This window comes from Procambarus clarkii, chromosome 64, assembly GCF_040958095.1.
Source record: "Procambarus clarkii isolate CNS0578487 chromosome 64, FALCON_Pclarkii_2.0, whole genome shotgun sequence".
NCBI lineage: Eukaryota > Metazoa > Arthropoda > Malacostraca > Decapoda > Cambaridae > Procambarus > Procambarus clarkii.
Genome location: NC_091213.1, coordinates 6,379,693 through 6,403,343, shown reverse-complemented (window position 1 = coordinate 6,403,343; position 23,651 = coordinate 6,379,693). Strand labels below are relative to the sequence as shown.

General features: G+C 46.8%; 2 protein-coding genes across 5 annotated transcripts in view; both read left to right on the top strand.

Annotated features, from left to right (window-relative positions):
* LOC123768916 (Ankyrin repeat-rich membrane spanning) overlaps positions 1-23,651 on the top strand; it is an 866,672-nt gene that overhangs the window by 435,710 nt on the left and 407,311 nt on the right. The window lies entirely within an intron of this gene.
* LOC123769047 (protein SON-like) lies at positions 16,067-17,178 on the top strand. Its single transcript, XM_045760001.1, has 2 exons — positions 16,067-16,076; positions 16,397-17,178. Exons 1-2 carry the CDS (start codon positions 16,067-16,069, stop codon positions 17,176-17,178), a joined length of 792 nt encoding a protein of 263 aa, XP_045615957.1.

Sequence of the window (23,651 nt, the reverse complement as noted above, 5' to 3'; positions counted from 1 at the left end):
ATTTATATTCAACAATGTGGCACAGAACTCTGCCGCAGAGCTGGTGATGGTTATCTTGAGATGATTTCGGGGCTTTAGTGTCCCCGCGGCCTGGTCCTCGACCAGGCCTCCACCCCCAGGAAGCAGCCCCTGACAGCTGACTAACACCCAGGTACCTATTTTACTGCTAGGTAACATGGGCATAGGGTGAAAGAAACTCTGCCCCATTGTTTCTCGCCGGTGCCCGGGATGGAACCCGGGACCACAGGATCACAAGTCCAGCGTGCTGTCCGCTCGGCCGACCGGGAAGGGCGATAGGGGTGATGGGGGCAGACAGCGCGGGGAGTGAGACAGACTGAATGGTTACTCTTGACGGCTGGAGGGCAAGGGCACACCGCTGCCCGTGACCCACATTTGCCCGGCGTTGGCTGGGGGGGGGGGGAGTGTGTCTAGTGTGTCTACCCCCCCCCCCATATAGTTGAGCTTCCGCTCTTTGGTCCCGCCTCTCAATCGTCAATCAACTTATATTATTAACATCTTTATTGACAAAATTAGTTACAATTTTGCCTAATCTGAGGATTTTGATAGTCTTATTAAAGTGAGGATAATGCTGGTATTCACTGTCACGCAGGACAGAGGGTCATACATAAGACAATCATAAGCGTCAATCAACTGGTGTACAGGTTCCTGACCCTATTAGGCTTTATCTTATTAACTTTTGAAACTGTGTATGGAGTCAGCCTCCACCACATCACTGCCTAATGCATTCTATTTATTAAGTACTCTGACACTAAAATAAAGTTCTTTCTAATGTCTCTGTGGCTCATGTGGGTACTCAGTTCGTCCTAAGAGAAAGTGATGTTCTCTCGCCTCTTTTTGGACCATTCCTGTAGTTGAAGTCCCCCCCCCCCCGGGACATGTGATTTGGCCTACAAGTCTCAGAATTTCGCATAATATTGCATTTTTAAATAAGTTTTCTTCAATTTTCTTTTGTACTAAAAATCAGAGAATTTAGCCATATTTTGACGTTTTAGGCTTGGGTATATTAGAGAGGTAGATATTGGTATGGAGTCTCCCTCCCTCCCTCCCCCTCTCTCTCACACTCCCTCCCTCCCTCCCTCTCTCCCTCACACTCCCTCCCTCCCTCACACTGCCTCCCTCTCTCCCTCACACTCCCTCCCTCCCTCACACTGCCTCCCTCCGTCCCTCACACTCCCTCCCTCTCTCCCTCACCGTGACTGCCTCTGCTGTTGTGTGGGCCAAACAAGAGCTCCTCGCAGACGACAACAGCTTGTTTTTCGCCTTTGTACGCTGGTGTCCTTTTGTGGGCGGTGTTAAACGGTTTCTGGCACCCTTGTGTGTGTGTGTGTGTGTGTGTGTGTGTGAGAGAGAGAGAGAGAGAGAGAGAGAGAGAGAGAGAGAGAGAGAGAGAGAGAGAGAGAGAGAGAGAGAGAGAGAGAGAGAGAGAGAGAGAGAGAAAGTTGTTTAGAGGCAAAATGTCACAACCTGAGTAAGTCGTGAGGGGTAAATGCCACACAAAGGGAGGATTCCAACCTAAGGAGGATGTGTGTGGCGGGAATCTTCCTCCTTAACCTCCACTGAGATGTCAAGAGAATCGACTTGAGAATGGTCCAGGACGGACCGAAACGTCGACGTCCCTTCACCTCCTAGTGTGTGGTCTGGTCAACATAATTTAGCCACGTTATTGTGTCTCATCGGCTGCAAGAGACACCCGCCGTTGTTTTAACATACCAGCCCGGTATTAAGGATGCATAATATGCTCCACAAGATATGCTCCAGGTATGCTTGATGCGGCACGGACCATTCCAATAGCTGGTGGCTCTGCTTGTTAGTAGTAGCCGCTGTTCCGTACCTGCTTGATTCCTGCTTGTTGGGGTTCAGGGAGTTGTTCTACTCCCCAAGCCCGGCCCGAGGCCAGGCTTGTCCTGTGAGAGTTTGGTCCACCAGGCTGTTGGTTGATACCTGGTTGATGGGGTTCTGGGAGTTGTTCTACTCCCCAAGCCCGGCCCGAGGCCAGGCTTGACTTGTGAGAGTTTGGTCCACCAGGCTGTTGCTTGGTACAGTATGACTTGGCTGAAGGCCCTCTGACACCCTGTGTAAACAGTGTACTGGTGTAAGCAACTTACTCTACTGGTGTAGGCCACACAATATACTAAATAATAGTGTCAGAATAGAACCAGTGAAGAGCAGAGGTGCCATAGGCACAATCAGAGAACACTGTATAAACATCAGAGGTCCACGGTTGTTCAACGTCCTCCCAGCGACTATAAGAAATATTGCCCGAACAACCGTGGACATCTTCAAGAAGAAACTAGACAGTTTCCTCCAAGGAGTGCCGGACCAACCGGGCTGTGGTGGATATGTGGGCCTGCGAGCCACTCCAAGCAACAGCCTGGTGGACCAAACTCTCACAAGTCAAGCCTGGCCCGGGCTTGGGGAGTAGAAGAACTCCCAGAACCCCATCAACCAGGTATTGGTGTGGGCCACACGATAACATCCCCCGCAAAGATCTCATTCACGTACACTTATCAGAAGTAATAAAAATTGTTTCAGTATTCCACTGGGAAGCCCCAATCTCTTGGAATTGTGACAATGCCAATTTTATACCCAAGTTGATCTTGAGTCGTGTAGATACAGGGATTATAACACGACAACACTGGCTAGCTCATTAACACACACTTAACACTGTCATATAACCTACATCGACCACCTCGGTAACAGGAACTAGCAGTTCTGGAAATCCTCTGGCATATACAAGTCGACATTCCGGTAATTCTTCTTAGGTTGCTTATGCTTTTCGTTAAATATAACGTTATTTCCCAATGGCAGTAATTTATGTGAGGAGGAGATATCAGTCTGTCGAAATCGCGATACGATTTACAGTCACACATTTACATTAGGTTACTTATAGGTTATCTTGAGGTTATCTTGAGATGATTTCGGGGCTTTTTAGTGTCCCGGCGTCCCGGTCCTCGACCAGGCCTCCACCCCCAGGAAGCAGCCCGTGACAGCTGACTAACACCCAGGTACCTATTTTACTGCTAGGTAACAGGCTTCATATCGTGCTAGGCGGTGGGAATTCAATCTCCACAATTCAATCTTGGAACGAAAGATGATGATGGAGGCTCTTGGGAGGAGGCTGGTGGGGACGGTCTATGATTTTCCCCACATCTAGGGAGAATGTTGAGGAGGATGAGCGGGATGCAGGGAATTCCTGCTAGTTAGGGAGAGATCAACAGGGACCAGTGCTCCCGGGGACACACCGGTGACCCAACACCTCCGCAAGTGCGTGGTGGAATGGGGGGATTTCATTTAGAAAAAGCAGTGGAAAGAATTTTCACTGCTGAAATAAAGGACACACGGTAAGGCGACACAGGCTGTGTTTACAGGAGATTAGGAGACCCAAACCGTGTTTACAGGAGATTAGGAGACCCAAACCGTGTTTACAGGAGATTAGGAGACCCAAACCGTGTTTACAGGAGATTAGGAGACCCAAACCGTGTTTACAGGAGATTAGGAGACCCAAACCGTGTTTACAGGAGATTAGGAGACCCAAACCGTGTTTACATGAGATTAGGAGACCCAAACCGTGTTTACAGGAGATTAGGAGACCCAAACCGTGTTTACAGGAGATTAGGAGACCCAAACCGTGTTTACATGAGATTAGGAGACCCAAACCGTGTTTACAGGAGATTAGGAGACCCAAACCGTGTTTACAGGAGATTAGGAGACCCAAACCGTGTTTACAATAGGCGACTTGGTACACGGAAGCTGGACGTACATTTCGTCACTTTCCCCAAAACTATAAATGTCACAATCCTTAATCGTGTGACATCTATAGAAACAAGTTAGGAAGTGACAGGCTTTTGTCAGGCCCGCCGGAGCTCCGCGGCACCTATACAATTGGCACTGCCAGCCCTGACAAGGACCTATAGGGAGGATGTTGGGTTGATCTAAGGAAATATAATGATCTTGTAGAGGGTCTAGGAATACTCTAGCGAATGGGGATGGTGTTGGGGGGATAGTGAATGTATCTGGTGATTGGTTTAATGAGAAAATCTTGCTCTAGGAATAGTGATCAATAGCGGTATGTGAATGGGTAAGTCTTGCCCTTCAAACTTTAACTTGATCAACAAATCCACAAGGGCCGTGACGAGGATTCGAACCTGCGTCCGAGAGCATCCCAGAGATTAACTTGAGGAGTTCACCATCAAATTGCTCTTAACGAGTAATTATAAGGGGGTAGCCAGGGACGTAAATTATATAAAGTAAGGGTGATGTAAAGTCAAGAGGCAGCAGTAAACATTACATCTATCATTTAATGTTTACTGATGTTTACACAAAACACAGACAGACATCACGTTAATTTGTTAGTGGATAGTTGACAGTCTCGTGATCGGGCACGCCCGTCCAGAACAAGGAGTGGATTCTTTATTATTATTAACATCTTTATTGACAAAATTAATTACAATTTTGCCTAATCAGAGGATTTCAATTAAGTCTTATTAGAGTGAGGATAATGGTGGTATTGACTGTCACGCAGGACAGAGGGTCATACACAAGACAATAGGTCTAAACTGTAGGCTGAAGCACATATATATCATGGTTACAATCAATGTTTTAATGTATGAATATGTTAATACAACTTTCTATTGTGCACTGCCACACAAGGGCGGGGATGTGCACTGCCACACAAGGGCAGGGATGTGCACTGCCACACAAGGGCGGGGATGTGCACTGCCACACAAGGGCAGGGATGTGCACTGCCACACAAGGGCAGGGATGTGCACTGCCACACAAGGGCAGGGATGTGCACTGCCACACAAGGGCAGGGATGTGCACTGCCACACAAGGGCAGGGATGTGCACTGCCACACAAGGGCGGGGATGTGCACTGCCACACAAGGGCGGGGATGTGCACTGCCACACAAGGGCAGGGATGTGCACTGCCACACAAGGGCAGGGATGTGCACTGCCACACAAGGGCAGGGATGTGCACTGCCACACAAGGGCAGGGATGTGCACTGCCACACAAGGGCAGGGATGTGCACTGCCACACAAGGGCAGGGATGTGCACTGCCACACAAGGGCAGGGATGGGTTCATAAGTGATGCAGTTTAGAAATAAATTTCAAATTCAAATTTTTATTCAGGTAAGAGTACATACAATTAAGAGTAAGAGTACATACAATTAAGAGTAAGAGTACATACAATTAAGAGTAAGAGTACATACAATTAAGAGTAAGAGTACATACAATTCCTTAACTGTAGCCTGTGTTTAACTCAACAGTAAAATGTGTACTTGGTTGTAACAAGGATTCTTCGCGGCGGGGATCGTATTCCAGGGACCTGCCCGAAACGCTACGCGTACTAGTGGCTCTACAACCATGTAACAACTCTTCTATATATCTCAAAAAAAAAAAAAAATTGATGAATAGTTACAAACATAATGTTGGATTTATAGATAGAGCTAGTGCATACTATACCTTCTTGAGGTTATCTTGAGATGATTTCGGGGCTTTAGTGTCCCCGCGGCCCGGTCCTCGACCAGGCCTCCACCCCCAGGAAGCAGCCCGTGACAGCTGACAAACACCCAGGTACCTATTTTACTGCTAGGTAACAGGGGCATAGGGTGAAAGAAACTCTGCCCACTGTTTCTCGCCGGCGCCCGGGATCGAACCCGGGACCACAGGATCACAAGTCCAGTGTGCAGTCCGCTCGGCTCGACCGGCACCTTAAGCCACTAATACGGATAATGTTTCGGGCAAATATAATATAAAATTGTTCTTCATTCTTTAAAATGGACAAGCAAATTTTGGATAAATTGTTAGGATGTCGTCCAGAACACCTGAGTCAATAAAATAGTTACACAGTTGGTGGTACAAGAGGCCAGGAGGTCTAAAGTCCTTTACGATTTCACATTCAACAATATAGTGTTCTAATGAATGCATTAAAGGTTTATCACAGAGTTTACAATCTGAGTATTCTGGTAGTGGCTCAGCCTCACTAACCTGCCAGATGTGTCTATAGCCAAGGTGAATTACCACAATGACTACACCACATTGTCTGGTCCGGTTACTGTGCTGACCATACAAATACCTTTTATTATAAAAGTTGTCTTAGCTTTTAATACTGCAGCTTTCAGGTCTCTGGGCATTTCTTAGTTCTTCTAAATCTGAATTAATTTCTTTAATTTGTATGTTTCTAATAATTTTATTAGATAGTCCAAAGTCAAAATCAATGTTTTCTTTCCTGCAAGCCTCATTGGCCAATTGATCTACAAAGTCATGTTTACCAACTCCAACATGGGATGGGATCCACACAAATTTTATACAAGAGTTATTATCATTGACAAAAATTACATTCCAGTCAATATTACAAGCAACTTCCGACATACATTGTGATGGGTTATTTAAGGACTACAGAGCACTTTTAGCGTCACAGAAAATAACTCCCCCACCATTGAGCTTAAGGTATTCAGTGGCTAGATAAATGCCCAATGGCTCGGTCTGTGTCGTGCTTGCCCAGTTGTTCACTCTCTGTGTACTAGAAAGGGAGCCGGTCGGCCGAGCGGACAGCACGCGGGACTTGTGATCCTGTGGTCCTGGGTTCGATCCCAGGCCCCGGCGAGAAACAATGGGCAGAGTTTCTTTCACCCTATGCCCCTGTTACCTAGCAGTAAAATAGGTACCTGGGTGTTAGTCAGCTGTCACGGGCTGCTTCCTGGGGGTGAAGGTCTGGTCGAGGATCGGGCCGCGGGGACACTAAAAAAGCCCCGAAATCATCTCAAGATAATCTCAAGATAAGATAGACGTGATCATTTCATTCTCTTTAAATACTGCACATGCACAACCTGTTCTACCAGTGCCAAATTGCATAGAAAAATCAATAAACGCATAGGGGTTGTTTACAACGAATTTGACCCCTTTGCTCTGACTGGTTTCCGGCACTTAAAACTGGCGTACTTGCACATTACATTCTTGTACAGCCACTAGTACGCGTAGCGTTTCGGGCAAGTCCTTAATCCTATTTTCCCTGGAATACGACCCGCCAAATCGTTTAACAACCAGGTACCCATTCACTGCTGGGTAAACAGAGGCTGCAGTTAAGGACTGGCGCCCGGTCAAGATTCGAACCCAAGCCATAGCGCTTGCCATTTTGTCAAGGTAATAGAAGTGTCAACAAATAGTAGCAAGCTACAGAGTTGTGCCAAGTGAGGGACGTTATTTAATTCAGATCTTATGTTTAGATCTTATATTCAGAATTATGTTCAGATCTTATGTTCAGGTCTTATGTTTAGATCTTATATTCAGAATTATGTTCAGATCTTATGTTCAGGTCTTATGTTTAGATCTTATATTCAGATCTTATGTTCAGATCTTATGTTCAGGTCTTATGTTTAGATCTTATATTCAGAATTATGTTCAGATCTTATGTTCAGATCTTATGTTCAGGTCTTATGTTTAGATCTTATATTCAGAATTATGTTCAGATCTTATGTTCAGGTCTTATGTTTAGATCTTATATTCAGATCTTATGTTCAGATCTTATGTTCAGGTCTTATGTTTAGATCTTATATTCAGAATTATGTTCAGATCTTATGTTCAGATCTTATGTTCAGGTCTTATGTTTAGATCTTATATTCAGAATTATGTTCAGATCTTATGTTCAGAATTCAGATCTTATATCACCTCTCTCAGGCTACTGGCAATCTTCTCTACACCCGGCCCAAGAGACCTCACTCGTCAACATTGTAGTCCCACTACAACACTCCCACAAGTCACATATATTTAACATCAAATAAACACGAGAGCCAACTTGACTCAATAACTTCAAGTATGGGAGCATGCCCAAGGTCACATTTAAGAGCCATCACATACCTGACATACACACAGAAATCACAATAGCGTGAGATATCAAATTTGGGATCATTCCGGGCGTAAGTTCGAACCCTCATCACGGCCCTTGTAGATTTGTTCAAATACCTGACATCATTCTTCGCCAGCCGGTTCTTGACAAGTTTCACAGATATAGTCGTCAAGCTGCAGTATTATATACATTTTAATTACACCTTTTCATTAAGTAAACATCATTTAATAATTTTAATCATATTGCCGAGCTCAGCGGTAAACATCAGAGGTCCACGGTTGTTCCGTGGACTTTTGATGTGGCTGTTAACATCCAGCGAGTATAAGAAATATTGCCGGAACAACCGTGGACATCTTCAAGAGAAACACAATCTAGTTTTCCCTTGAAGAAGTGCCGGATCAACTTGGGGAGTACAAGGGCTGCAACCCGCTCTCGCACAAGACAGTACATATATGACTTATTGCTTATAATCAATATTTGGCATATTAATAAGTATATATGTGGTATATTCCAAGTTATATTTTGTTTTCAACGTACAAATTCTTCCGTACGATTCGCACTTCTACAGTTTTAATATTAGGAATTTCTTTTTCAGTTTTATTAAACAATAGAGATTTTATACAAAATTTGACAATATGCTGAGTTACTTTACAATTTATGTAAATATTTTAGTTTTGTTTTATTATTTTTATAAAACTGTAATATCAATATAGGTATAAGTTAAGTAATAATTGTAATTATGAAGCAATAAGATGCTTATCTTAACATACTAAGAAGGTTAGGGTAAGTCGGCGTTTTCTATAAAACTTTTCAAGGTAAACTCAAATATTTACAATAAATTAGTATGTCACATATGCACTTATTAATAAGCTAAATATTGACTATAAGCAAGTGCGAGAACGGGTTGAGGGCTTGGGCTTGGGCAGTACAAGAACTCCCAGAACCCCATCAACCAGGTAGCCTTAAAAGTTCCACAAACATCTCCCAAGCCACTCAGGTAAATGTGCATGTCATAGAAAGAGTATTTACAGAATGTTAAGATGCTCCCTGCATATTTGCAGTCTCCGTGGTGTAGTGGTAAGACACTCGCCTGGCGTTCCGCGAGCGCTATGTCATGGGTTCGTATCCTGGCCGGGGAGGATTTACTGGGCGCAATTCCTTAACTGTAGCCTCTGTTTAACGCAACAGTAAAATGTGTACTTGGATGAAAAAACGATTCTTCGCGGCAGGGAATCGTATTCCAGGGACCATAGGATTAAGGACTTGCCCGAAACGCTACGCGTACTAGTGGCTGTACAAGAATGTAACAACTCTTGTATATATCTCAAAAAAAAAATAAAAATAAAAAATATATATATATATATATATATATATATATATATATATATATATATATATATATATATATATATATATATATATATAACGCATACAAATGTGAACATTGTAATGCTACTCTCGCCACAGATGTGGTGATCTTCTCACACCTTTTTGTATATTATCCACCACACAACCCAGACACGCACATTGATTATCAATAAGGTTCCACGTTACTTCAAGAATGTATATATTCTCGTGAGGTTATCTTGAGATGATTTCGGGGCTTTAGTGTCCCCGCGGCCCGGTCCTCGACCAGGCCTCCACCCCCAGGAAGCAACCCGTAACAGCTGACTAACACCCAGGTACCTATTTTACTGCTAGGTAACAGGGGCATAGGGTGAAAGAAACTCTGCCCATTGTTTCTCGCCGGCGCCCGGGATCGAACCCAGGACCACAGGATCACAAGTCCAGCGTGCTGTCCGCTCGGCCGACCGGCACCTATGTAGCGCAATCTCTGATGATCTTATTGGAAATTGCAGGAGCCTAATGCTTAAATGATTACGGCTCTGATGTCTTCCTGTAACAGCTCTATGACCTATTGTGGGTTCCATGCCCCAGGGTGGGCATCATTACCCACTGTGGGCATCATTACCCACTGTGGTGACTCGACAGTGTATCATTGAACCGAAATATATATATATATATATATATATATATATATATATATATATATATATATATATATATATATATATATATATATATATATATGCCTGACGGGCGCCTGACAGCTGGGTGGACAGCGCTTCGGATTCGTAGTCCTGAGGTTCCGGGTTCGATCCCCGGTGGAGGCGGAGACAAATGGGCAAAATGTTTCTTTCACCCTGATGCCCCTGTTACCTAGCAGTAAATAGAGGTACCTGGGAGTTAGACAGCTGCTACGGGCTGCTTCCTGGGGGTGGAGGCCTGGTCGAGGACCGGGCCGCGGGGACGCTAAGCCCCGAAATCATCTCAAGATAACCTCAAGATACGAGGCTGTCATCAGGGTAAAGTGATTGTCACTAGACACGTTTACAAGTCTGAGGTTAACATGCCCAAATGTTACCTTAACCTAATAAGGTAATCTTAACCAAATGTTACCTGAACCAATCTTAACTTTCAGGTAAGATAACCATGGATAGGGAGCAGATAACAGCACTAATAACGTAGTGGTTTAGAGGGATTAACTCCAGAGTAATCGCCTGCACCAGTGAGGAGCAGAGGTGCCATAGGCACAATCAGAGAACACTGAACATCAGAGGTCCACAGTTGTTCAACACCCTCCCAGGAAGCATTAGAAATATTGCCGGAACAAAGGTGGATGTATTCAAGAGGCACTTAGATAAGTTCTTGCAAGAAGTGCCGGACCAACCAGGCTGTGGTGGATATGTGGGCCTGCGGGCCGCTCCAAGCAACAGCCTGTTGGACCAAGTCATCACAAGTCAAGCCTGGCCTCGGGCCGGGCTCAGGGGAGTAGAAAAACTCGCGAGACCCTCTCCAGGTAAACTCCAGCCTGAGAACAGGTTAGCCAGGTACCTAGGGGGTTAGTACCAGACATTCTCTTCAGTAATTGTTATGTTTCTTGAGTGATTGTCCATTGTTCGGCAACTCTCTTACTTCCTGCTTTAATGTGCGTCATCATCTGTCTTCCTGTCACCACCTGTCTTGTCCTGCCTGTCATCACCTGTCTTGTCCTGCCTGTCACTAGCTCTGTCTTGCTCTTCGTGTCACCACCTGTCTTGTCCTGCCTGTCACTAGCTCTGTCTTGCTCTTCCTGTCATCAGCTCTGTCTTGCTCTTCCTGTCACCACCTGGGACGCCTGGAACGGTCTGGGAGACGCCTGGAACGGTCTGGGAGACGCCTGGAACAGGAGGAACGGTCTGGGAGACGCCTGTAACAGGAGGAACGGTCTGGGAGACGCCTGGAACAGGAGGAACGGTCTGGGAGACGCCTGGAACAGGAGGAACGGTCTGGGAGACGCCTGGAACAGGAGGAACGGTCTGGGAGACGCCTGGAACAGGAGGAACGGTCTGGGAGACGCCTGGAACAGGAGGAACGGTCTGGGAGACGCCTGGAACAGGAGGAACGGTCTGGGAGACGCCTGGAACAGGAGGAACGGTCTGGGAGACGCCTGGAACAGGAGGAACGGTCTGGGAGACGCCTGGAACAGGAGGAACGGTCTGGGAAATGCCTGGAACAGGAGGAACGGTCTGGGAGACGCCTGGAACAGGAGGAACGGTCTGGGAGACGCCTGGAACGGTCTGGGAGACGCCTGGAACGGTCTGGGAGACGCCTGGAACAGGAGGAACGGTCTGGGAGACGCCTGGAACAGGAGGAACGGTCTGGGAGACGCCTGGAACAGGAGGAACGGTCTGGGAGACGCCTGGAACAGGAGGAATGGTCTGGGAGACGCCTGGAACAGGAGGAACGGTCTGGGAGACGCCTGGAACAGGAGGAATGGTCTGGGAGACGCCTGGAACGGTCTGGGAGACGCCTGGAACAGGAGGAATGGTCTGCGAGACGCCTGGAACAGGAGGAGCGGTCTGGAACACTGGAAGGAATTGACGCCTGACCTTTCCCTTGCGCTGCAGATATTGCCTGAGGGGAGACCTGTCAAGTCTTGCCAGCGAAGAAAGACAATGAGGACAAAGCCCAATCGTCCGTCAGATCTAATAGTTATCGTTCTGGTTTTTGTTTCTTACTGGCGGCTGACGGACTGATTGTAGTGGATATGTGGGCCTGCGGGCCGCTCCAAGCAACAGCCTGTTGGACCAAGTTACCACAAGTCAAGCCTGGCCTCGGGCCGGGCTTGGGGAGTAGAACTCTTAGATCCTACTCCAGGTTCAGTTGAATGGAGGATTGAGAGGTGCATGCAAGGCATTCACGGGCTGGAACATGTACAATACAAGTTTGGAATGGAAATTAAGCAATTTGTTCAAAGATTTTTTCAGTAGCACCAACCCGTCCTCTTCAAAATAACGTCGTTTTTGGCTCGTATGCGCGGCACTATGGCCAAAAGTGGACGTAATTTGGAATGAAATCGACTCACAAAAGTGACGTACTGTCCCGTTTTCTGTTCGAGTCGTCCGGCTTACTCGGAAAGGTTAGGAGAGGAAACTTTCAAGTAACATTTTTCATACAAATTTGAAACTTTATGAGAATTTCCAGCCCAACCTTCCAGAGGACCCTTAACTTACTGTTGTTGAAAAAAAAATCCCAAATTAATTTTTTTTTTCCATTTTCAAATTACGTCCACTTTCAGCCATACTGGTAAACGGCCAAAAGCGACGTTATTTTTAAGAGGACAGGTTGGAAATACAACGGCCAGGCAGGTGCTACGAGGCCTCGGGAGATGATTACCTATCGATGATTTCTATCATGATACCTATTGATGATTTGTGTTGTTTGTTAAAAACAACACAGAAATCATCGATAGGTACGGCGATAGCAGGCGGCTTGACATCAGCGAGGCACTACACATCAAAAAGTCAACACCAGCAATCAACAGCCAATTAATGCACAACTATATTCTACCTACTTCAAGACCCCGAACCAATATGGAAGCAGCAAGAGGAAGTATGGGCCAATAGGCCTTCTGCAGTTACTTCCATTCTGATGTTCACTTATCCAATTTATACCCATTGTTTCGTGTTCTGTCTTGTGTTTGTCACCTCACCTAAAACTTTTGTACCATGTCACCTCATCCAATAGAGTATAAGAACGAAGAATTTGTGTGTAAATTAAGCCTTTGAAAATGTAATACGAATTACGAAACGCGTTCAGGCGTCAACCAATTAAAAAAATGAATTTCGGAGAATTTTTATTTTTATTACCACCGACATTGAAGAAAAACATAAGAAATATTGAGAAGATTCGTGTTAGAATTATTAATCTTACCTTTTCGGTCATATTCAACAACATAAGTTTACAAGAAAGTCTGCTATATATATATATATATATATATATATATATATATATATATATATATATATATATATATATATATATATATATATATATATATATATATGTCGTACCTAGTAGCCAGAACGCACTTCTCAGCCTACTATGCAGGGCCCGATTTGCCTAATAAGCCAAGTTTTCATGAATTAATCGTTTTTCAACTACCTAACCTACCTAACCTAACCTAACTTTTTCGGCTACCTAACCGAACCTAACCTATAAAGATAGGTTAGGTTAGGTAGGGTTGGTTAGGTTCGGTCATATATCTACGTTAATTTTAACTCCAATAATAAAAAATTGACCTCATACATAATGAAATTGGTAGCTTTATCATTTCATAAGAAAAAAATCAGAGAAAATATAATAATTCAGGAAAACTTGGCTTATTAGGCAAATCGGGCCTTGCATTGTTGGCCAAAAAGTGCGTTCTGGCTACTAGGTACGACATATATATATATATATATATATATATATATATATATATATATATATATATATATATATATATATATATATATATAATATAATATAATATATATAATATAATAAAATGATGAGAGAGAGAGAGGTTGTGATGGAGCAAAAGAGGTTTAGTGGTGGAGTCAGAACAGCTTGGGCATGTGTGGGGGGGGGGGGCGGCCATTGTTGTCTCCCGCCGCTCGTGTGTCTTTTGTTCCCGGCGGCGGCGGCGGGGGGGATGGGGAGGTTAACGCCTCTGGTGTTGAGGTTGGTCACTGCCACGGCTCATCACGCCTTTCCCACTCACCTCACGAAGCCTGTACATCTTCCATGACGTCTTAGTATCAATTTCAATACTTTAGGAGCTCGGAAACGCTCCGAGGTCGTTCTCAAACTAGACAACCTCGTAACTCTCCGCAGCTCGTAAAAGCTGTTTAATAAATGCAAATTAAGCCGCTATGATCGAGAAAAGATGCACAGGTGTCGTAAGTGGGCGCGTAAGTGCTGGCTGAATCCTGGTATACTGATTTATAACTTGTGCTTCTGACTGCTGAGTTTGAGAGAGACTGCTGCCTCATCATTCTCTACCACAATGGTAACACAGGAGTGATCACTGATAAGATTAATCTTCGCTGCGTGATAAGCAAATTGTCTAACAGCTTACCTTAAATGACAGAGGTTTAGTAAATGAGTCCACTGTTGTGGGCCAGCTGTCATGCCCCCTGTTGTGGGCCAGTAGTCATGCCCCCTGTTGTGGGCCAGCTGTCATACCCCCTGTTGTGGGCCAGCTGTCATGCCCCCTGTTGTGGGCCAGCTGTCATACCCCCTGTTGTGGGCCAGCTGTCATGCCCACTGTTGTGGGCCAGCTGTCATGCCCACTGTTGTGGGACAGCTGTCATGCCCCCTGTTGTGGGCCAGCTGTCATACCCCCTGTTGTGGGCCAGCTGTCATGCCCACTGTTGTGGGCCAGCTGTCATGCCCACTGTTGTGGGCCAGCTGTCTTGCCCACTGTTGTGGGCCAGCTCCACCACATGATGAGGACGACGCTCGAGGGACTTGACCCGCATGACACAGTCTTGACACACACCTTGCACAGTGTCATGTGTGATGACACACGGCCTGATACATGACACAGTCTTGACACACACCTTGCACAGTGTCATGTGTGATGACACACGGTCTGATACATGACACAGTCTTGACACACACCTTGCACAGTGTCATGTGTGATGACACACGGCCTGATACACGACACAGTCTTGACACACACCTTGCACAGTGTCATGTGTGATGACACACGGCCTGATACATGACACAGTCTTGACACACACCTTGCACAGTGTCATGTGTGATGACACACGGCCTGATACAGGACACAGTCTTGACACACACCTTGCACAGTGTCATGTGTGATGACACACGGCCTGATACATGACACAGTCTTGACACACACCTTGCACAGTGTCATGTGTGATGACACACGGCCTGATACACGACACAGTCTTGACACACACCTTGCACAGTGTCATGTGTGATGACACACGGCCTGATACATGACACAGTCTTGACACACACCTTGCACAGTGTCATGTGTGATGACACACGGCCTGATACACGACACAGTCTTGACACACACCTTGCACAGTGTCATGTGTGATGACACACGGCCTGATACACGACACAGTCTTGACACACACCTTGCACAGTGTCATGTGTGATGACACACGGCCTGATACATGACACAGACAAGGGGACGCCGCGTAGGGCGTCAGCAGCCTCCAGGGTCGCGTCTCAAGGCCATTAAACCCACTGATGGAACAAAACGTTCACTGTTCACCTGGCCATCACGTCTGTGGGTCTACAGTGACTTGCGGCGTGGTCCGCCGGTTCTCTGGTCCTCCCTTGATGGTCCACTGGTCCTCTGTTCCTTCCTTCATGGTCCACCGGTTCTCTGGTCCTTCTTGGTCCACCGGTCCTCTGGTCCTTCCCTCTTGGTCCACGCCAAGACTCATCCTTATCTCCCTAACTACCTATTCCATTTATCCTCTCAAGATGTACCCCCCTTTCCTCCATGCCCCCCCAACCCCCCTATCCTCCATGCCCCCCCAACCCCCCTATCCTCCATGCCCCCCCCAACCCCCTATCCTCCATGCCCCCCCAACCCCCCTATCCTCCATGCCCCCCCAACCCCCCTATCCTCCATGCCCCCCCAACCCCCCTATCCTCCATGCCCCCCCAACCCCCCTATCCTCCATGCCCCCCCAACCCCCCCAACCCCCCCTATCCCCCTCCATCTCCCCCACTCAGTAACTACCTTTCCTCTGAGAGAATAGTTCCACGTGGCAATATAAAACAACCCACTTACTACAGTCAAGTTGTTTACAACCTTCTCTGATGTAAACATCTCCTGTAATAGTTATGAACGAAGGTATACATTTTGGAGTGAAATGTTCACTCAAAATTTTGGGGACTTTTAATATACGTGAAAGTGTGGATTTTCTCAGCTGACTAAGTTGTGTAAATTGAGTGCATGAGGGGAAGGAAATCAACTTGGGAGTGCACGAGTGCACTTCATCACAGTGCACGGACCTATAATCACAGTGCCCGGACCTGTAATCACAGTGCCCGGACGTATAATCGCAGTGCCCGGACCTGTAATAGCAGTGCCCGGACGTATAATCGCAGTGCCCGGACCTGTAATAGCAGTGCACGGACCTATAATCGCAGAGCACGGACCTATAATCGCAGTGCCCGGACCTGTAATAGCAGTGCACGGACCTGTAATAGTGCACGGACCTGTAATAGCAGTGCCCGGACCTGTAATAGCAGTGCCCGGACCTGTAATAGCAGTGCACGGACCTGTAATAGCAGTGCCCGGACCTGTAATAGCAGTGCCCGGACCTGTAATAGCAGTGCCCGGACCTGTAATAGCAGTGCACGGACCTGTAATAGCAGTGCCCGGACCTGTAATAGCAGTGCACGGACCTGTAATAGCAGTGCCCGGACCTGTAATAGCAGTGCCCGGACCTGTAATAGCAGTGCACGGACCTGTAATAGCAGTGCCCGGACCTGTAATAGCAGTGCACGGACCTGTAATAGCAGTGCCCGGACCTGTAATAGCAGTGCCCGGACCTGTAATAGCAGTGCCCGGACCTGTAATAGCAGTGCACGGACCTGTAATAGCAGTGCCCGGACCTGTAATAGCAGTGCACGGACCTGTAATAGCAGTGCACGGACCTGTAATAGCAGTGCACGGACCTGTAATAGCAGTGCCCGGACCTGTAATAGCAGTGCCCGGACCTGTAATAGCAGTGCACGGACCTGTAATAGCAGTGCACGGACCTGTAATAGCAGTGCCCGGACCTGTAATAGCAGTGCCCGGACCTGTAATAGCAGTGCACGGACCTGTAATAGCAGTGCACGGACCTATAATCGCAGAGCACGGACCTATAATCGCAGAGCACGGACCTATAATCGCAGTGCCCGGACCTGTAATAGCAGTGCACGGACCTATAATCACAGTGCACTGACCTATAATCGTCTTCCACGGACCTATAATCGTCTTCCACTGACCTATAATCGTCTTCCACTGACCTATAATCGCAGAGCACGGACCTATAATCGTCTTCCACTGACCTATAATCGTCTTCCACTGACCTATAATCGCAGAGCACGGACCTATAATCGCAGTGCACGGACCTATAATCGCAGTGCACGGACCTATAATCACAGTGAACTGACCTATAATCGTCTTCCACGGACCTATAATCGCAGTGCCCGGACCTATAATCGCAGGGCACGGACCTATAATCGCAGTGCCCGGACCTATAATCTGTAATAATGGACTGAGGTGGGGCGTGTTGGGTCTCTGTGGAAAGCCCACATTTCCAGCAGGCCAATGGCACCACAAAGGATTAATTAGTACAGGATTAATTAGTCCAGGATTAATTAGTCCAGGATTAATTAGTCCAGGATTAATTAGGGTGAATTAATCATTCTCGTCTCGTGAAACAAAGGTCAGCAGTTTGCCACCTCAAGAGAGCATTTTTCTTTTAGTATATTTTTTGTAACTACGGAAGGTTATTGTGGTGTTGTAACTATAACTATCATACATTACCAGTATGTATTGTATACATATAATATGTATATTTACGTCTGTTCTACATAAAGGGTTCGAGATCTGTTTTCTGACATGGTCTCGTAGCCTGGTGGATAGCGCGCAGGACTCTTAGTTCTGTGGCGCGGGTTCGATTCCCGCACGAGGCAGAAACAAATGGGCAAAGTTTCTTTCACTCTGAATGCCCCTGTTACCTAGCAGTAAATAGGTACCTGGGTGTTAGTCAGCTGTCACGGACTGCTTCCTGGGGGTGGAGGCCTGGTCGAGGACCGGGCCGCGGGGACACTAAAGCCCCGAAATCATCTCAAGATAACCTCTCAAGATAAGTTAGTACAGAGACATTGTGGTAATTAGACATTAGTGTGACTAAAACTAGTAGACAAAACCACATGATCTTATCTTGAGGTTATCTTGAGATGATTTCGGGGCTTTTAGTGTCCCCGCGGCCCGGTCCTCGACCAGGCCTCCAACCCCAGGATGTAGCCCGTGACAGCTGACTAACACCCAGGTACCTATTTTACTGCTAGGTAACAGGGGCATAGGGTGAAAGAAACTCTGCCCATTGTTTCTCGCCGGCGCCTGGGATCGAACCCGGGACCACAGGATCACAAGTCCAGTGTGCTGTCCGCTCCCGTTAGTTCTGATCACCTCAGAACTAACAGACTATCAAAGTAAAAGCCGGCGGCTGAGCGGACAGCACACTGGACGCGTAATCCTGTAGTTCCGGGTTCGATCCCGGGCGCCAGCGAGAAACAATGGGCAGAGTTTCTTTCAACCCTGATGCCCCTGTTACCTAGCAGTAAATAGGTACCTGGGTGTTAGTCAGCTGTCACGGGTTGCTTCCTGGGGGTGGAGGCCTGGTTGAGGACCGGGCCGCAAGGACACTAAAGCCCCGAAATCATCTCAAGATAATTATTTCATCTAAGTCAGCCTGGCCTCAGGCCGGGCTTGGGGAGTAGAAGAACTCCCAGAACCCCATCAACCAGGTATCAAACAGGTATTAAGTCATCAGTGCACTAAATTAACAGGTAAAGTTCACTGAAAGGATTGTCTTGGCAGGTCTCTCAGTGTAAAAGCTCTCCACACTGCCATAGATGGCGACGTAGCCGTGCTGCCATTATTCAGAGGATGCCATGGGCCTCACCCACACAAGCCGGCACTATGGCAATGCGGGTAGTTCAACAACCTGGCTCACCCCGGGTCATTGTGTTCGCTCCAGATATCACCTCGTGACATCATTCTGCCATCTGAACCTAATGCCTCTACCCGCCTGAACTCTATTGTGTTGTCACTCGTGTGTAAGATAGGACGTACCCTTGAGTGTAAGACATCCGGCACCACATCTGTAACATCTGGCTTCTCTAACTATATATGTGGTGATTGAGTGAGCACCGCCAATCTACAGTGTCCACGCCCAAGCTATACACTATAGTTGTGTATGTTCACCTGTTCAGATCATCACCGTAGCTGTATGACTGTGTAGTGAGACCGGCCTACTGTGAGCAGTAGTAATAGTAGTCGTCCATCAGTCTCAGGAGACTATGGAGTTGCGCTCTGGTTGTCGGTCTGAAGTGGTCTCACCAGGGCGCAAAGCCACGGTAGGTTGATATGGGGGAGAAGCTGTTACCCATGCAGCAGGTCCTCCCCCTCTCCCTCTACAATCTCTACATTTGTTAAGTGTCCTCCTGTGAGTTGATGAAAAGATACTCATGACCCAGTGGAAAGATACTAATGGCCCACTGAAAAGATACTCATGGCCCACTGAAGAGTTACCCATGGCCCACTGAAGAGTTACCCATGGCCCACTGAAAAGATACTAATGACCCAATGGACGATGCCCAAGTGCCCATCTGACAGAGAAACAGTACCCACTGATGACCCCCTCACTCGAATTGCGGGGTCCGCTGCTCTTCTAATTAATCTTCCTCTCGACAGCCATTGTTGAGTGGGGCCGCCATATGCAAATTCGTGGCATTGCACGAATTGCAGTCATTGCAAAGTCTATTTTTCCCCCCACAATATAACAATGTTTGGGAATGAAAGCGTCAATCTTTGGGGATACGGTCGGCCGAGCGGACAGCACGCTGGGCTTGTGATCCTGTGGTCCTGGGTTCGATCCCGGGCGCCGGCGAGAAGCAATGGGCAGAGTTTCTTTCACCCTATGCCCCTGTTACCTAGCAGTAAAATAGGTACCTGGGTGTTAGTCAGCTGTCACGGGCTGCTTCCTGGGGGTGGAGGCCTGGTCGAGGACCGGGCCGCGGGGACAGTAAAGCCCCGAAATCATCTCAAGATAACCTCAAGATAACCTCAAGATAACCTCAAGAGGGCACGTGAAGCTACTCTGAGGTTTACCCTAGGGTTATCTTGAGGTTATCTTGAGATGATTTCGGGGCTTTTTAGTGTCCCCGCGGCCCGGTCCTCGACCAGGCCTCCGCCCCCAGGAAGCAGCCCGTGACAGCTGACTAACACCCAGGTACCTATTTTACTGCTAGGTAACAGGGGCATAGGGTGAAAGAAACTTTGCCCAATGTTTCTCGCCGGCGCCTGGGATCGAACCCAGGACCACAGGATCACAAGTCCAGCGTGCTGTCCGCTCGGCCGACCCGCTCCCTGAAGCTGTTCTGGGGTTTACCCTTGGGCACGTGAAGCTACTCTGAGGTTTACCCTAGGGCTCTAGGGTACCTTAACCACTTGACCAACCGTGACTGTACAAAAGACGATGGTAGCCGAGACTATTTCCCCCAATTATGCTTGGGAACCATTCAGGCTTGTTCACACTTGTGTTGCTCACGTGGCCCCACAAAATGAGGTGATTTGATGAAGTAACTGTGCCCAAGCTCGCCGCCAAGTGCCGTCGGGACGGTGGGGGAAAAGAGCCTCGGCTACCATCGTCTTTTGTACGGTCACGGCTGGTCAAGTGGTTAAGGTACCAGGTACGCCAGTTGCATAGTGCCCCTGGCTATCTGGGTTCGAGTCACTAATGGGGTGTGGAGTCTTCAGTTACATAAATGCTTGGTAATATATTATATATTATATATAATATACGTGTGTAGTATATTATATATAATATAATATACTACACACACTACATACATAATATATTACAAGTGTTATTTACTGTGACAGGCGAGATGTAGATGTTTCGTATGTTAAATATGTCTCTGTTGTCTTTACAGGTAAGGACATGATCACCGTGATCACCTGGGACCTGCAGGTGATTAAGACAGGTAGGCAACGTGTGGTGTTTGCCACTAGAGAGGGGGTCAAGGTAAGGCACAGGTACACCTGCCTCTCTGCTCGGTGTAGGCCTAGGAAGTAGGCCGTATGGGTGGGTTCCCTGGAAACACAAACCGTAACTGTGTCTATTTTCCGCTTGTTACAACTTGTAATAAAGTTGTTACATCTTGGCTTAACGTGTTTATGACGTATTAGAACGTTGTTACAACATGGTATATTGGTTGTTATAACTGGTTAGGTGGTGTTAAAACTTGTTCGAACGTTGTACCAACGTCGTAGTTCCGGTGTGTGTTTGGAGGGTTGTGAGGTAGGCCTATGGTAGCATCGGTGTGGTAGTGTGGTGTGGTGGAGCCCTCTTGTGGTAGTCTATTGTTCACAACATGGGGCATGTTTAGTACAACCAATTGTAGCCGTCGCTCTCAGGTGTTGTTGGCCTGGTACAAAACACCTGTAGGTCTGGTACAAAACACCTGTAGGCCTGGTACAAAACACCTGTAGGCTTAGTACAAAACACCTGTAGGCCTGGTACAACACACCTGTAGGCATTTTACAAAACACCTGTAGGCTTGGTACAAAACACCTGTAGGCTTGGTACAAAACACCTGTAGGCTTGGTACAAAACACCTGTAGGCTTGGTACAAAACACCTGTAGGCATGGTACAACACACCTGTAGGCTTGGTACAAAACACCTGTAGGCTTGGTACAAAACACCTGTAGGCCTGGTACAACACACCTGTAGGCCTGGTACAAAACACGTGTAGGCTTGGTACAAAACACGTGTAGGCCTGGTACAAAACACGTGTAGGCCTGGTACAAAACACCTGTAGGCCTGGTACAAAACAACTGTAGGTCTGGTACAAAACACCTGTAGGCTTGGTACAAAACACCTGTAGGCCTGGTACAAAACACCTGTAGGCCTGGTACAAAACACCTGTAGGCTTGGTACAAAACACCTGTAGGCCTGGTACAAAACACCTGTAGGCCTGGTACAAAACACCTGTAGGCTTGGTACAAAACACATGTAGGCCTGGTACAAAACACCTGTAGGCTTGGTACAAAACACCTGTAGGCCTGGTACAAAACACCTGTAGGCTTGGTACAAAACACGTGTAGGCTAGGTACAAAACACGTGTAGGCCTGGTACAAAACACCTGTAGGCTTGGTACAAAACACCTGTAGGCTTGGTACAAAACACGTGTAGGCTTGGTACAAAACACGTGTAGGCCTGGTACAAAACACCTGTAGGCCTGGTACAAAATACCTGTAGGCCTGGTACAAAACACCTGTAGGCTTGGTACAAAATACCTGTAGGCCTGGTGCAAAACACCTGTAGGCCTAAGGCCATGTCACTATAACATGGCTTTAGGTGCCATGGAAGACAGCCAGAACACAGATGTAATACACACAGACTTTGCAAAAGCATTCGACACATGTGATCACGGGTTAGATCCCAGGCGCCGGCGAGAAACAATGGGCAGAGTTTCTTTCACCCTATGCCCCTGTTACCTAGCAGTAAAATAGGTACCTGGGTGTTAGTCAGCTGTCACGGGCTGCTTCCTGGGGGTGGAGGCCTGGTCGAGGACCGGGCCGCGGGGACACTAAAAAGCCCCGAAATCATCTCAAGATAACCAAGATGGTGTTATTACACACAAAATGCTTGCTGAAGGAATGGCTGACAAAGTAGGGAGATGGATCTTCAACTTCGTAACGAACAGAACGCAGAGTGTAATAGTCAACACAGTCAGATCCAGATCACCTACTGGGAAAAGTTCAGTCCCCCAAGGTATTCGACATGCTCCAGTACTTTTTCTCATCCACATATCAGACACAAACAAGGATACAAACTACAGCACTGTATCATTATCTGCGGATGACACGAGGAACTTCCTGCGAGTAGACAATATAGAGGACACGACAAACCTCCAATCTGATGTAAATCGGGTCTTTCAAAGGGCCACAGATAATAATATGATGTTTAATGTAAATAAGTTCCAGCTCCTGCGCTATGGAAAAAAATATTATTTTAAAACTGAAAGCATATATAAAACAGAACCAATCACACTATAGAACGAGAAAGCAATGTAAAGGATCTAGGAGTAATGTCAGAAGATCTTACTTCTACAGAACACCATAAAGTAGCTGTCACGACTGCAAGAAAAATGAGAGGTTGGATAACAATGACCTTCCAAACAAAGAGTGCCATACCAATGATAATATTTTTCAAGACACTAGTGCTCTCTAGGGAGGAACACTGTTGCACTCTAACAGCCAAATTCAGAGCCGGAGAAATTGCTGACCTAGAGAGCAGCGTACAAAGATCCTATACCGCAAGAATCAACTCTACAAGTCATCTTGATTATTGGGACCGATTAAAAGTTCTAAATCTGCAGGCGAGGAGTCACAATAACGTGGCTGAAGTATGTTGACCAGACCACACACTAGAAGGTGAAGGGACGACGACGTTTCGGTCCGTCCTGGACCATTCTCAAGTCGATTCACAAGTCGATCGACGGCTTCAACAACCATACGCAACACCTTACGAACGTGTACATGTTTCCTCAACCTTTGACGGCTTAGGTTACATTTATTAAACAGTTTACAAGCATGAAAACTTGCCAATCAACTGTTGTTATTGTTATAAACAGCCT